General features: G+C 45.4%; 1 protein-coding gene across 3 annotated transcripts in view; it reads left to right on the top strand.

Moving 5' to 3' along the window:
- Bcat1 (branched chain aminotransferase 1, cytosolic) overlaps positions 1 to 12,782 on the top strand; it is an 82,323-nt gene extending 69,541 nt beyond the window's left edge. For all 3 annotated transcript variants that reach the window (NM_007532.5, NM_001024468.3, XM_011241566.3), the window contains exons 10-11: positions 2,192 to 2,266; positions 6,313 to 12,782. In NM_007532.5, coding sequence (NP_031558.3) covers positions 2,192 to 2,266; positions 6,313 to 6,354 — 117 coding nt within the window. In that variant the 3' untranslated portion in view covers positions 6,355 to 12,782. The remainder of the gene's footprint in view (positions 1 to 2,191; positions 2,267 to 6,312) is intronic.
- Positions 12,783 to 14,231: the final 1,449 nt, after the last annotated feature.

Raw genomic sequence — 14,231 nt, 5'->3', positions numbered from 1 at the left:
CCACCGAGCCGTCTCTCCAGCCCCATTAATTCACTTTTGCTTGTGTCGTGTGTGTATTATTTTGACAGTTCGAGGGCTTTTCCTCGTGCACATCTGTCAGCCTCTGTCTTTATAGTGTAAGGATATATATATATATATATATAGGAATTGCTTTCCAGGGTTTCCATAAGTGTGTAGCTGCTATGCTGTGGCCATGCAGGCAGCCTGTAACTGCGTAGGTGTTGTTCCTACAAGACTAACTACTTCTGATGGCTTGTTAGATACAAAGTCCCCTGATTCCTGAATCGAACCTTATAATCTCAGCTGACTAGTCTGATCATTATTACTATTCATTATCATTGCTATTAATTATTATTATTATTATTTGTTATTATGTTTTGCTTAACACTTTAGAATTTGCTTTTCAGGGCTGGTTGGTGATGTAGTTTGACATGCAGATATTTCTCAGTGGGGAAACTACCTGGTTTTATGTTGATATGGCAGAGAGATGGGGATGAGGGAGGAGGAGGAGGAGGAGGAGGCATGCATACCAGGGAGGGACAGAGAGAAGCAAAGAGAGGAAGAAAGGATTGTAAGGGCCCAGTCTGAGTATTTTACGATAATGTCTAGGTATGTTATTTGTCCATTTTAGTAACTAAAATCCAATTGTTCCTCCACTCTAGAAATAAAAAGTTTACAAAGGTTAACTTATCTTTAATGCTTCTCCTAAATGCTCCAGGGAGGCATTCAGAGCCCAAAGGGTTCCTAATTATCGTATTATACTAAAAGGCATAATAAGAAGAGTGTTTGAGAATATGAGCTATCTACTAACTATCAAAGCATCAAAAGCCAGCCCGCCAGCAAGGCATGAACGGGCATGGCTCAGATATAAGCCAAGGGCATGAGATCTCTTTCAGCTAGGAATTTAACCCTGCCTTCCCATGGGAGTTGTGGCCCATGGAGGTGCGCCCTGCCCCAGATGTAGGTTCAGAAACTCCTTATGTAAAAGAAGAGCCTTGCTTTAATTCATCTCTTTGAAATGTCTTGCTTTTGTTTGTTGAGAAATATCTTTGAGGTCTGGTTCCTTGCCAGCGTGTTCAGTAGGGGGCAATTATCCATCCTGTGGATTCTTAGACTCCTGGGTTGAGTTAGTCTACTGTTTCAGGGACCCCTTCTAGTCTGAATTCCTTTTTTTTTTTTTTAAAGATTTATTTATTTACTTTATGTCTATGTGCACACACTGTACAGATTGTGAGCCTTCATCTGGCTGTTGGGAATTGACTTTTAGGGCCTCTGCTTGCTCTAGTCAACCCCGCTCACCCTGTCCCAAAGATTTATTTTTTGTTATAGATAAGTACACTGTAGCTGTCTTCAGACAGCACCAGAAGAGGTGGGTCAGATCTCATTACAGATGGTTGTGAGCCACCATGTGGTTGCTGGGATTTGAACTCAAAGACCTTCGGAAGAGCAGTCAGTGCTCTTACCCACTGAGCCATCTCACCAGCCCTATTCTGAATTCCTTAAACCACCCTGAAGAATGATTTCCAAACCTTTTGTGCTTTCAGTTGAGTTGGTAGGAAATGAATATGTTGTCATTAATTGACTTTTTTATTCAAGTAGGAGAATCAACAATATGAACTAACCAGTACCCCGCAGAACTGTGTCTCTAGTTGCATATGTAGCAGAGGATGGCCTAGTTTGCCATCAATGGGAGGAGAGGCCCTTGGTCTTGGGAAGATCATATGCCCCAGTACAGGGGAATGCCAGGGCCAGGAAGCGGGAGTGGGTGGGTAGGGGAGCAGAGCGGGGGGGGGGTATAGGGGACTTTTGGGATAGCATTTGAAATATAAATGAAGAAAATATCTAATAAAAAAATGGAAAAAGAAAAAGCTCAGGTTAGGGAGGTAGCATGTGTTGGCAGTATGTCAGGTGCCTCCCTTGGTCTGGTGGGATTGCCTTCCTGTTGTAGGAATGGTCTTCCTGTTCCCACCATGCATGCCTCTCCCCCTCAGACTCCGGTCTTCCTGTTCCCACCATGCGCGCCTCTCCCCCTCAGACTCCAGTGTTCCTGTTCTCACCATGCGCGCCTCTCCCCCTCAGACTCCGGTCTTCCTGTTCCCACCATGCGCGCCTCTCCCCCTCAGACTCCGGTCTTCCTGGTCCCACCATGCGCGCCTCTCCCCCTCAGACTCCTTTCTCCTTCCTTCCTCAGATGCTGCATATTCCAACGATGGAGAATGGCCCCAAGCTTGCAAGTCGAATCCTGGGAAAGCTGACTGATATCCAGGTAGCCATCTTCACCACCTGGGGTTGGGGGCCAGCTGGGGAGATGAGATGGCTCAGGGGATAAGAGCGTTTGCTGCTCTTGTAGCGGACCTGTGTTCATTTCATGTCTCAGCACACCCATATCAATCAGTTCACAGCTCTGGCTCCAGGAGTTCTGGTACACTCTTTTGTGTGCCTCTGGCATTCCACATGGATGGTGCACATTCATACATGCAGGCAAAATACTCAGATACGTAAAAGAAAAAAATATTAAAAAAAAAATCCCTCTAGGGCTCAGGCTGTGGTCAGTGAGATAGCCCAAGTTTAGTGCTAAAGCATTATGTCCTCCACATAGTAGAACCACAAAGGAAAGAGATGAAGTGGTGTGATTCAGGGCGAGTAATTTAAACTTAAGGAAGATATTCCTGACAGAATAAGCAGAGTTGAGTAAGACCGGAGATGAAAGAGAGAAGGCGGGGAGGGGGTGGGGGGTGGGGTGGGGGGTGGGGGGTGTGGAAGTGGAGTACTCATGAGGGATGTGGTGTCAGCTAGCATTCCAGAATAAATGTGTTTCAATACTTTAAAATTCTGATTTAAGAGTATAACATGTTATTGTAAAAATGGAAAATATATTAAAAATAGGAGACAGGGTTGGAATATAGTGGTGCTGTCTTAACCTACCATGTGGTAATGTCAGGTCATGTCTCAATAACCAGAGCTGGGGGAGGGGGGAAGAAAGAAAGAGGAATTAAACTTACCCATGGATCTAGCACTTAGATACAATTACTGTTAATTCTAAGTTTTGAATGTTTATAACTCCAATATTATATAAGCATTTACCTGTTTACTTATATTTTCCAACAAGATAGTTGTAATTAAACACAATTTTGTTACCTGCTTTTTCTATATAATAAGCCACCTGCTTTTCTCTCCCGAGTTTCTCAGGCTGGGGACAGAGCTCATTTGGTGGAGTCCTTGCTTACTGGGCACAAAGCCTTGGGGTCAGGCCCCAGCCTCTCACACCAGACAGCTGGTCACATTTGTAATCTCACTACATCTGGAGTTCAGGAGACCAGAGGCCATCCTCCACCAAATGAACTTCCAAGCTAGCCTGGGCTATATGAAACCCTGTCTTAAAAAGCCAAAACTAATAACTAATAAAGAAGGAAAGAGAATAGTTACTTATTGTTTTACACCAGTGAGGTGCTTTCCATAGAGATCTTTTATAAGAAAGTTGGTGAGGAGAACACCTTTAATCCCAGCACTTTGGAGGGATGGGCAAGGGATCTCTGAGTTCAAAGCCAGCCTGGTCTACATCGGGAGTTGGCGTTCAACAGGGCTATATAGTGAGACCTGATTTTTTTTTTTAAAGGTTAAAATTGAAAAGACGCACATAGGGGATGAGTGCTTAAATGCTTGTCACCCACAGAATTCAGGTACCCAGAATCCTATGTAGATTGCTGCATGACATGACAACCCACCTGGTGATTCTGAAAGAAAGCCAGGAGATCCCCAAAGCAATCTGCCCAGTTCAACCAGCCTTATCCATGCGCTCTGGGCTTGATTGAGTGACCCTATCTCTGTGAATAAGGAAGAAGAGTGTCAACCTTAGGACTTTGCATGCACGTGCACATATATATATATGTATCTACATGTCCACATGTCCAGACACATATAGACACGCCTACAACACCACACACACACACACACACACACACACACACACACACTGGAAAAAGGAAAAAAATAAATAACAGACACATGTGGTAGAGCGGTTGAGAAAACCCAAACTTTCCCCTCTTGATTTATGTGCTTCAGGGACGGTGACATTAAATCCAACGTCAGGCCTGGGGAAGTAGAGTATTTCCGGTTGCAGGCACATGCTGGTAATCCAGCACTTGGTGGGTGGACATGGGGATCAGAAGTTCACAGTCATCACACATTTTGCAAGTCTGAGCCCCCCCCCCCCCCCCCCCCCCGTCCACTCAGAATCCATACTGAACAAAGACAAAGGTCGTAACCACAGGCACAGGAGATCAGAGATGACTCGGAGTCAGTCACAAGCACACACCCCCGTGTCCCCCAGTGCGTTAAGCAACAGGGCCTTCCGTCCATAATCAAAACCACATCTTCTTCCCTCAATTATTTTATGCTTGTGTCCTCAAGTCTCCAAATTATCCTCTGACAAGATGGCAAATTGGTGCTGTTAGCCAAGTGACTAGCTCGCCTGTTTCCAAGAAAAATAATTTTAGTAATTACTGAGGGGGAAAAAAGAAGTCTGATGTTACATCATGTTTGACATTTGATCTCTTTGGGTGTTACACAGAAACATGATGTTTCCCTACAAAGTGTTCCACAAAATTAAAGACAAGAGTTAAAAAAAAACCCACAAAAGAAAAATTAAAACCCAAGTTCTTGCCAGTATGACCCAGGGGGAATTTTTGAAACCTCAGATGTATAAACTTTTGAATATTAGGATAAGTACTTGTCCGGTGTAGCTAATTATCCACATTGGTCCCTGGGTGCTAGCTTACGGGACCTTCACTTTACCTCCTGCAAAGGGCACAGTCCCAACACAAGATTGTTTTGTGCCCCACCCCTTCTTTTTATAATGAGGAGGGAGAGGCACTAGCTCTCCATGTCGCCTGCTCTCCTGTTTCCACCCACCCTACACTCCCAGCTCCCACTCTGGGGGTGGGGGGCGGGGCAAAAGCACCTTTGTTTCATGAGGCCACGTCTCTGCTGAGCCTCCTACAACGTGGTTGCATTATAAGGTCATGGCTGTCTGTCCTTCAGTGTTCAATCCCTGTAGGAACCTTTTCATTGGATTTGTTTTTAAGACAGGGTCCCACTGTGTAGACCAGGCTGGCCCTGAACCTTCCAGAGTTCCCCCAGAGCATGTGCGGCACACCTCCTGTGGAAAGCTTTTAAATACCTCCTGAGCTACCTAGACTCCAAAGTTCAGTCACACCCGTCCCTCCTAGAGCTGCTTGAATGCTTGGGTTTTGGGTTTGTTTGTTTGTTTGTTTGTTTGTTTTGCTTTGTTTTAAACTTCTCTTTATGTCCCTTGGGATTAGCACAAGTCTTGGGTAGAGTATACAGACAGTAATATTTCTTCATTGAAAGAAGGAATGAGATGCCAAGATAATTTTTTTTAAATACAGCTCATGTGTTACTTTTGTGTATTTACATATAGGAAGAGACGGGAAATGTCTTAAACAATATGGCATTGATAGGTTTCATATTATTAAACAACATACTTGAGGTAGTCATTTTATAACGAGAAAAGGTTTGTCTAGCTCACAGTTTTAGAGATTAGACATTGGTCTGGTCTCTGAGACTGGCAGGTAGGTGGCAGGTTTCTATGCAGTGAAAGGCAATGGCTCTAGTGAGCTAAGGGCCAAGGCCACAGCTTCAGTTCTGCTATCATTTGGTAGCTCCACCCTGGGGACAGAGCCTTCAAACCAGAGCTATTGAAGAGACACGGCAGACATCACATCACAGCAAGCATCAAATTCTTCCATGGTATCCTAACAAGATGAATATTATTAATACCACCATGCCTGCCTCGGGGCAGCAGGAGCCTGGGCTTCAGGCATCAGGGAAAGGGGTGTGAGGAATGGGCTCTTGTTTCATGGAGTAGGAAAAGGAAGCTGCAGGTTCATCCTGAGGCCATTATCATTTTATTGATTGATTGAGATAGTCTTTTACAGTCCAGGCTAGCCTTAAATGCCTGTCGATCCTTACTGCCTTCACCTCCCAAGTGCTGGGACTACGGGTAGGTGCCAACACACTCATTTTCTTTTTTTAGAAGATTCGCTTTTATTTTTAATTATGTGTCTATGGGAATAGAGGGGGTGGTATGTGCACATGAAACAGAGAGGGTGTTGAATCCGCTGGAGCGGGAATTAAAGACTTTTGAACCCAGGTGCTGATAGAAGCCAGGTCCTCTGGAAGATCAGTCCGAGCTCTTAGCTGCAGAGCCCCTGCTGCAGCTGATGGAGCCTGTGGGGTTTTGTTGAGCTGCTCGCTTTTAGACTGAAGCACGTGTTTTTGCTTTTGTTTCAGTATGGAAGGGTGGAGAGTGACTGGACAATCGAGCTACCCTGACGGCAAAGCTCAGGGTATCGGTGACGGTGCCACAGAAGAGCGACTCCTGCCCTCGAGCTGGGACCACCTGTGACCATCTAGTCTTGCACATTGTAGTCGCGTTCCTCATGTGTTACCAAATGAGGTTTTTTTCCTTGAGCCACAGAAAGTTGCCAGTGTTCAATGCCACCTATATACATGGTAGCAATTGCTTACTGTAGTCTCCCTCACCCTGTACCAGATCCTTAGTAGGAGAATGGGTTCCCAAACCAATAAGATGTCTATGTGCTGGAAGGGCTACTGAGGAAATGTCACAGGCGGCCTCCCTGTGACTCATGGGCACTCTCAGAGCAGGACACTTTGTTTCTTTTGCTGGTGAGGTTCTTTTGTTTTTTGTTTTGGTTGTTTTTTTTTTGTTTGTTTGTTTCTAATTGGGGCAGATTTGGGCTCCCCATGCAGCCCTGCTGGCCTGGTGTTCCCTAATGTTCACCCCGGCTGGTCTCAGACTCAGAGCAGCCTTCCCGTCTCCCTCAGCCTTCTGGATGCTGGGGTGATTGACAGGCGTCCTACCATGATTTGTTTTTGTTTTTTAATCAAAAGTTCGGTCACCTGGATTTCTTTTCTCCGTTGGTCCCTGGGTCCACGCTAAGGTGACTGTCCCTTCTTCGTATCACGGTCTGCACTAATCTCACCCAAGGTGTCTGAGGCTGGTTGTCCGCACTGCCCTTTTTACGTAACTATAACTGGCTGCTCACTGCGCTGCTATGAGACTAGGGGTCCTGTGCCTTCTAGATCTTTGCATCCTCAAAGCCCAGCACATAGTAGGTATTTTCAGTACATGTTTACTCTAAGAATGAACATAGAAGTGTACTTTCTGTCTCTCCATGCTGAAACCCTTTCGGAAGCCAGGCCTGATTTGGGCAGCATGTAGCAGTATTTACCTCAGGCTGTCTTTCCTGTCCATGGACTCCTCCAGACAGCACAGTCAGTTGGAAGAATTGTCTTATGTTTTAAGATTATCTTGGAATTGAAGCGATTGCCCTGGAAAGATGAAATACTAACCACATGGAAGTGACAGATACTATACATTATGTGTTAAATGCCAAATAAAGGGTCAGGTTGGGAGATAAACTCTGGATTTGAATCTTAATCTACACTTTGAACCCTTCTCTTGAAGGAGCATTGACGAAGCGCCTGGCTAGTAACAGACACTAATTCCAGACCATGTTCTCCTTGGTTAGGAACTGTGAGTGAAAAGTTCTCTCATGGCCCAGCTTATCCAGGAGAAAGTCAGGTCTTGATAGAAAGCCTCGGAAGGTCGACACTCAGCCATGGTACATGGTTTCCTGGTTTCCATAGCTTTCAGCTTACTGATGGAACTTGGGTCTCTTCAGAGCCTCAGGGGGAAGGGCTTTATAAAAACTCCACCCATTAGAGACAGTCCTTAAGACATTTAACATTTAACCATACACACACAGCACTTAAGTTCCATTCCAGTTGTTTATCTGTCTGGCTTTTTAGACAGAAACAGTAAAAAATTGGAGAAGGCCATGACTGGAGATGGGGCCTTTTCTTTGGTGACTGGTCTTGGGCGAGGGTGTCTTTGAGCTGAGCGTCTCTATCCTTCCCTGTTCAGGATCCTTCCTGCAGGTGCTCATGAGATAGTAGCATCGTGAGATGCTCTTTGGCTTTCCTCTACCCTTTGACTTCATCTTTACGTCTAGGATAGACAGCAGGTGTCGTAGCCATCAGGTAGCACAGAATGACCAAACTGAGTCTGGAGAGAAGGGAGGTGTCTTGTCTCTCCTGAGTCCACTTAAGACTTTACGCCTTTAAATTAAGAGTGGCCCATGTGATGGTCGGGAACATGGGCCATGGCCTCGTAAATCAAAACCTGTTAAGCCTTCCATCAGGCTCAGTTAAAATGGAAGGAAGGAAGGAAGGAAGGAAGGACGGATGGACACATGGGTTTTAAAAACCAGAGGCCTGATACAGAGCACGGTCTGCCATCCTTACTGATAACAGACTATGAAACTGACCTTTGCAATGGCTTCTTTATGGGGATCAAAGGAACATCTGTAATTCCTTTTCCCTGTTCATTATTTGTTTAATTGCAGGGGCGTAATGCAGCATGAGGGTTGAAATTGTATCCGGGCAATTACCCATTCTTCAAGACTCACTATCCCAACACTAATTGATCGTTTAAGGCACAAGACAGTAGAGCATTAGGACCATGTAAAGCTAATCTGCTGGGCACCATCAACAAATTAATATTATTGCTGATATTTGCATAATTCACTGCAATTATTTAATGTTTAATCAGGATGTGCAGATGAGACTCCCCGGGTCACACGGGAGTGGGTGTAACCGGGACTAAACAGGCCTGGAAGCTCACGAGGATTCTCTTATTTTGTATAGCTCCATCTTTTCACAAACAAGCCAGATTTCCTCAGAACACATGAGATACCCAGGAGTTCAGGAGTAGAGCAAACCTGAGCCTTGGCTAATGTGGCTTGCCGATGCAATGTGGTTGTTAGAGTTACTTATGGAGGACTCTATTAAGGGTGCTAAAGAATGGATAAATGAGCGATAGCTGGCAGCCTATGTTTGAAAAAATTCAAAGAAGTGACTGAGAAACTTTGTTAGGGAGCTATGGTTTTTCCTGATGTAAAAAGAAAGCTTTAAAGGGGCTTGGGAGAAGGCTCAGTGGTAAGAGCACTTGCTACTCTGGTAGCCACCCTATAGTTCGCTTTCTTGAACCCACCTAGTAGCTCACAACTATCTTAATTCCAGTTCCAGAGTATTTGACAGAGTAAAGGTCCTCTTCTGACCTTTAGGGGGAGCTACATGCATGTGATGTGATGGGAAGACACACTGCTTCCACCACTTGTATGTAAAGTCTTCTTACAAGAGAAACAAGCTCTGCGGTGATGTGTCTGCTCTGTGAAGAGGTAGAGAGCCTATCTCAGTCACACTGGGATACAATCCTCTTTGTATCATTTTGTTACTTGTTGCTTGGTAATAATGTAGCTGAAGACATCATCTTGCGGGGCTGAGCGCTCCTGGGCTCCTGGTGACAGCTTTGAGCATGATGTAGGGAAGACTTTGTTTTAATTTGGCACTTTCACTTTAAGGGAACTAGTTGAAGTATGAAGCTGTCTGTATAACCGTTTTCTTTGCCTTCCTGACTCTGTGCTCTACACAGAGTCCTCTGTCCTTATAAAATTATGTTGTTCAGTTTAAAACTTGTGACTGAGACAGAAAGTCTCTTGGCAGACAACGGTTGCTTGTTTCCATTGGATGGTACTTTCTAAACCATTTAGAGGATTACCATTGGTCACATCAAAGCTAAGGACTATGGGAAATAATGTGTTTCACGTCTGGACCCAAATAAGGTCAATGAACCCTTTCTTTTGAGTATTTAGCTGTTGTAGTTGCAAATAGTGGTGCCTGTGAGTGGTTTCATGGACATGCGGTAGCAACTGCCATTTTATTTTGTCACAGGAAGAATTTGTTCAGCTTTCTAGGTTCCACATATCTCTGTCCCCAAAGAGGCAAAGGGTTTCAGATTTTTCATGTTGTATGTTACTGGGCAGAGGCCACCGGATTAGGGTTGGTTTGGTATACACTGATTGTGCATGCACACATGCATCTCGCTCAGCCAACAGTGGGATAGCATGTTCACATAGAACATAAGTAGCGGATAACGATTACCTCGCGCGGAGAGTGTGGGCTGATAACTTGAACTAACTTTAGACATAAAAGTGATGTTTAATAGATACCTAGGAGGAACAGAGAAAGCACAGCTCTCAGCCGTCCATCACAGTTCTCCTCAGCCTGTATAAGGAAATCCTTGCTGGTTCTCTTCTTTTCTGCTGCTTGGGAGATTAGAACAGAGGTCTTTTCACACTCAAGTCTGTGGATTCTCACCAGGCTCCTATCACTTGCCCAGCATGTCTGTCATCTACACTTTTATTTGTAACAAAGTATACAAATACACTTGAATTTGTATCCTGTATCTGAAACAGTTTTGAATTCTCAGCTGCATCTGACACAGCTGCACTCTGCCACCGGGCTGCATCTCTCTCTTCACTTTTTATTTGGTTAAATCATCTCACTTTTGATGACCAAATTTGCATACTCTGTAACCTAGGCTGGCCTTAGATTCTCGATTTTCTTGCCTCAGTTTCCCAAATAGCTGGAGTGATGGGCACCAGGTCCAATTTCAGTTTGAGGATTTGAATATAAAAACAAAAGCCATTTAAGATATTACAAAGAGGTTTTCCTCCCCCTTTTCCATTTTCTCCTCTTCCTCTTCCTCTTCCTCTTCTTCTTCCTCTTCCTCCTCCTCCTCCTCCTTGTCCTCCTCGTCCTCCTCCTGTTCTTGTTAAAGTTCCTTTCAAAGGCCCAGGTAGAATCAAGAACCTTTCTTCATCAGTGTGTTCTGGGCTGTGTAATTTGGAAAGGTTGATATAGAAGCTCATTAAGACCGTGGTAGCATTCGTGGGTAATAATTCCACGAAGTGCCAGTGGATCATACTTGCTCTAATAAGTGACAAGAACTTGAGATTTTGGCCACATCTTTAATCCCAGCGCTTAGGAGGCAGACACAGGTGGGTCTCTGAATGTGAGGCCAGCCTGGACTACATAATGAGATCTAGGCTAGCCAGACAGGGCTGCACAGGGAGATCCAGGTTTTTTTCAGAGAGAGTAAAAAAGAAAGCAAGCATGAAGTTCGTCATAGAGACAAAGTGTGCTTTAGAACTGCTGGGTGTGAGTTTTGAGATTTCATGTGCCCGAAGATGTCCTTTTCATACGATGACGAGTCTGATGTGGGAGCTTTTAAACACCAGGGATACAATGTTCAGTTCACATCATGCACTGAGATCCCAAGAGCTAATGGAAACCGGGGCTGGGAGTGAGTTAAAGTCTAGTACACTGACAGACATCTGCATGGCCATGTGGTGAAGACCCAGGGCACCTGTCACTGAATGAACACAAGAGAAGGACAAATGGAGGTGGTGAAGAGAGAAGGGACAGTCTATCTTTGGGTGTGAACTATTCATGTTTTTTGCAGAGGCCTCCTTTTTCTGCCAGGTCCTGGGACCTTCAGCCTTCAAAGTCAGGGCCAAGTACAGTTAGTGTTGCCAGTGAGCCAGCCCAGTGGCCTGTCTTGCTAGAGTTAAACTTTGAGTTTATATTCCTGGTGCATAGAGGTTCTTTACTCCTAACGTCCAGTATGGAAAAGCACCATGGTGTGTAAGCTCTGTTGTGTCTAGTCTTTAGTCATTTCATTCTCAGATACAGAAAGCCCCGAAGCCAAATAATTAGCGATATGTAGTCTGTCTTTTCCTTCCTCCAGAGAATTGTACACCACTACTCCCATTTCTGGATGAAGGGCAACAGATTTGGAAATTATGTGGCTTACAACTAAGATGTGTGCCGTGCCATGTGGTTGTTCCCTCTGGCTGGTTTCAGAAGGCTGTGAAAATCTTCCCAAGGGGTGGGGATGAGATGGAGATATATCTCTTCAGACCCCAGGGCTCTGGCACCTTTCCCAGGAACACCGATGAGACTTCTTTCATTTCTCCAGAGATTTGAATCAGGTTCCAAAAAGCTAGTGGGCTGAATCACTAGCACGTGGGAGGATGAGGCAGGATGATAGTTGTGAGTCTTAGGCTAGCCTGAGCTACACACTGAGTTCTAGTATAACTTGGACTACTGACAGACACCCTCTTTCTAACATAATGAATGAGCTCCAAACACTAAGACAGTTGAAGCAGGAGGCTGCAAATTCAACCTTCGGTTTCAGTAGCGTAGCAAGATGGTCTCAAGATTAAACTTGTGGGTTTGCACACACCTGCACACCTGCAGATCTTCTCTGGTTGATGTCCAGTAGGGAACGCTCCAACAGCATGTCTACGGCTACCGCACAGAGGAAGCCTGAACGACACAGGTATAGGATCTGTGCCCTTTGACTTGGTGGCTGAGAACAGATATGTACCGCAAGTTTCAACCTCAGAGATTACAGGTGGGGTCAGAGTCAGCTGAACGACAGAGTCTTAGCCATCTCTCCTGCATCAGCATTGGGTAAAGCCATGCCATCACAAGGCTCCACTTCCTTGGTCATTAAGTAGACAGACAGATGCTGTGCACAGGCCTGGCTTTCGGGGAAGGTCTTGGAGGGCTTTAGAGAAGTGCAGAGTAAGGAGAGTGGCGTGGGAGTTCACTGGGTATGGGAAACTACCTCATTCTCCCAAAGGTTCGTAGAAGCACAGTTAAGTATGGAAAGTGGCTTCCTTGCACCACAGACGTCTCACGTGAAGCCCTGCTAGTGTTAAGGACCCACAGTGGTGGTGTTCTGCGGGCAATCGACACATTCCTCACTGTTGGCAGGTTCTGCAGATTATGTCCACCTTTCTGTTGCCAATAAAACAACTGAAAACGTACCGTTTGCCCAGTGTCGTGAAACTGGAAAGGTTGCGTGCGTGAAGCTACGAGTGCCTTATTGCTGCTTTTATTGTGTCTGGACGCTTTTGGTCAGTGACTGCAGTAAATAGCATGTATGTCTTTAAACCACAGCAGCACCAAGAAGGTGAGGATTTAGGGCACTAGAGACCTGAAACCACACAACCAAATGTTTGAACAAGAAATGAAATGGGAGCCGGGCGTGGTGGTGCACGCCTTTAATCCCAGCACTTGGGAGGCAGAGGCAGGCGGATTTCTGAGTTCGAGGCCAGCCTGGTCTACAAAGTGAGTTCCAAGACAGCCAGGGCTGACAGAGAAACCCTGTCTCAAAAAACAAACAAACAAACAAAAAAAGAACAACAAAAAAGAAATGAAATGGGCATTTAAGAATCCCAGGCTGGTAAGATGGCTCGGCTCGGGAGAGGGGGCTGGAAAGGTGCTGATAAATTCCATCCCCAGGACTGACCTGGTTGAAGGAGATAACTGACTCCCACAAGTGTTCCTTTGACCTCTGTGTTTTCCACAGAATGCTCTCACCGGCCCCAACACACATAAACAAGTTCATTAAAGCCGCCCCTCCCTCCTCCGAATCGTTCTGCTCCTGTCTCTCAGGGTTGCCCAGGAAGATGGGTTGGTGCAATGGTCAGTTTCAAACATCAGCTTGGGTGTCGGAGGCTTTTTTAGAGAAAGCTCTGAAGGGAGAGCACCTGCCCTGAGTCTCACGGGCTGGGCGCTTGGACACAGAAAGGGAAGAAGCCTGCTGAGTGAAGACATCACTGCTCACTGAATGAAGACCATTTCTCTGTTTACTGATGTTCCAGGATACGAACAAGCAACCATTGTGGAGTTCTCCCCATCTTGGAGCTGCCTGAAGCCGTCTGGCTGGTCATGAACACTTGTTCAAACGCACCTGTTACATAGGCACTTACAGAGTGATTTTATGTGTATGGGTGTGTTTCGTGCATGTGTGTCTGTGTACCATGCGTGTGCCTGACACCCGTGGAGGACAGAAAAGGGTGTTGGGACTCCTAGGACTAGAATTTGACTGGTGTGAGCTGCCATGTGGGTGGTGGGAGTTGAACCCAGGTCCTTTGGAAGAGGAACCAGTGCTTTTAATCCCCGAGCCATCTCCACATATGCATTTCTGTGGCTTATTCAAACTAATGTAACTATAGAAAAAAAAAAACCCAGCTTTTCTTTTAAAGAACTGCTGTAAATCAAAAAAATATAGAACCTAGAAGTGTCTGTGTGTTCAGTGACCTCTCTACACTTCGTCAATCTGTAAAGATCTTGGCTCCTGCTAAGATCTCTGTCAGAGTTACATGTATGTGTTGGGGGACACAGCTTAGTGGTAGAACACTTGACTAGAACGCCCAAGGCTCTGGGTTCAGTTCCCCAGCACTGGCAGAAGAGTAGAGGAGGGAGAAGCA

This window comes from Mus musculus, chromosome 6, assembly GCF_000001635.26.
Source record: "Mus musculus strain C57BL/6J chromosome 6, GRCm38.p6 C57BL/6J".
Taxonomy (NCBI): Eukaryota; Metazoa; Chordata; class Mammalia; order Rodentia; family Muridae; genus Mus; species Mus musculus.
This window is presented reverse-complemented; position numbering and strand designations above follow the sequence as displayed.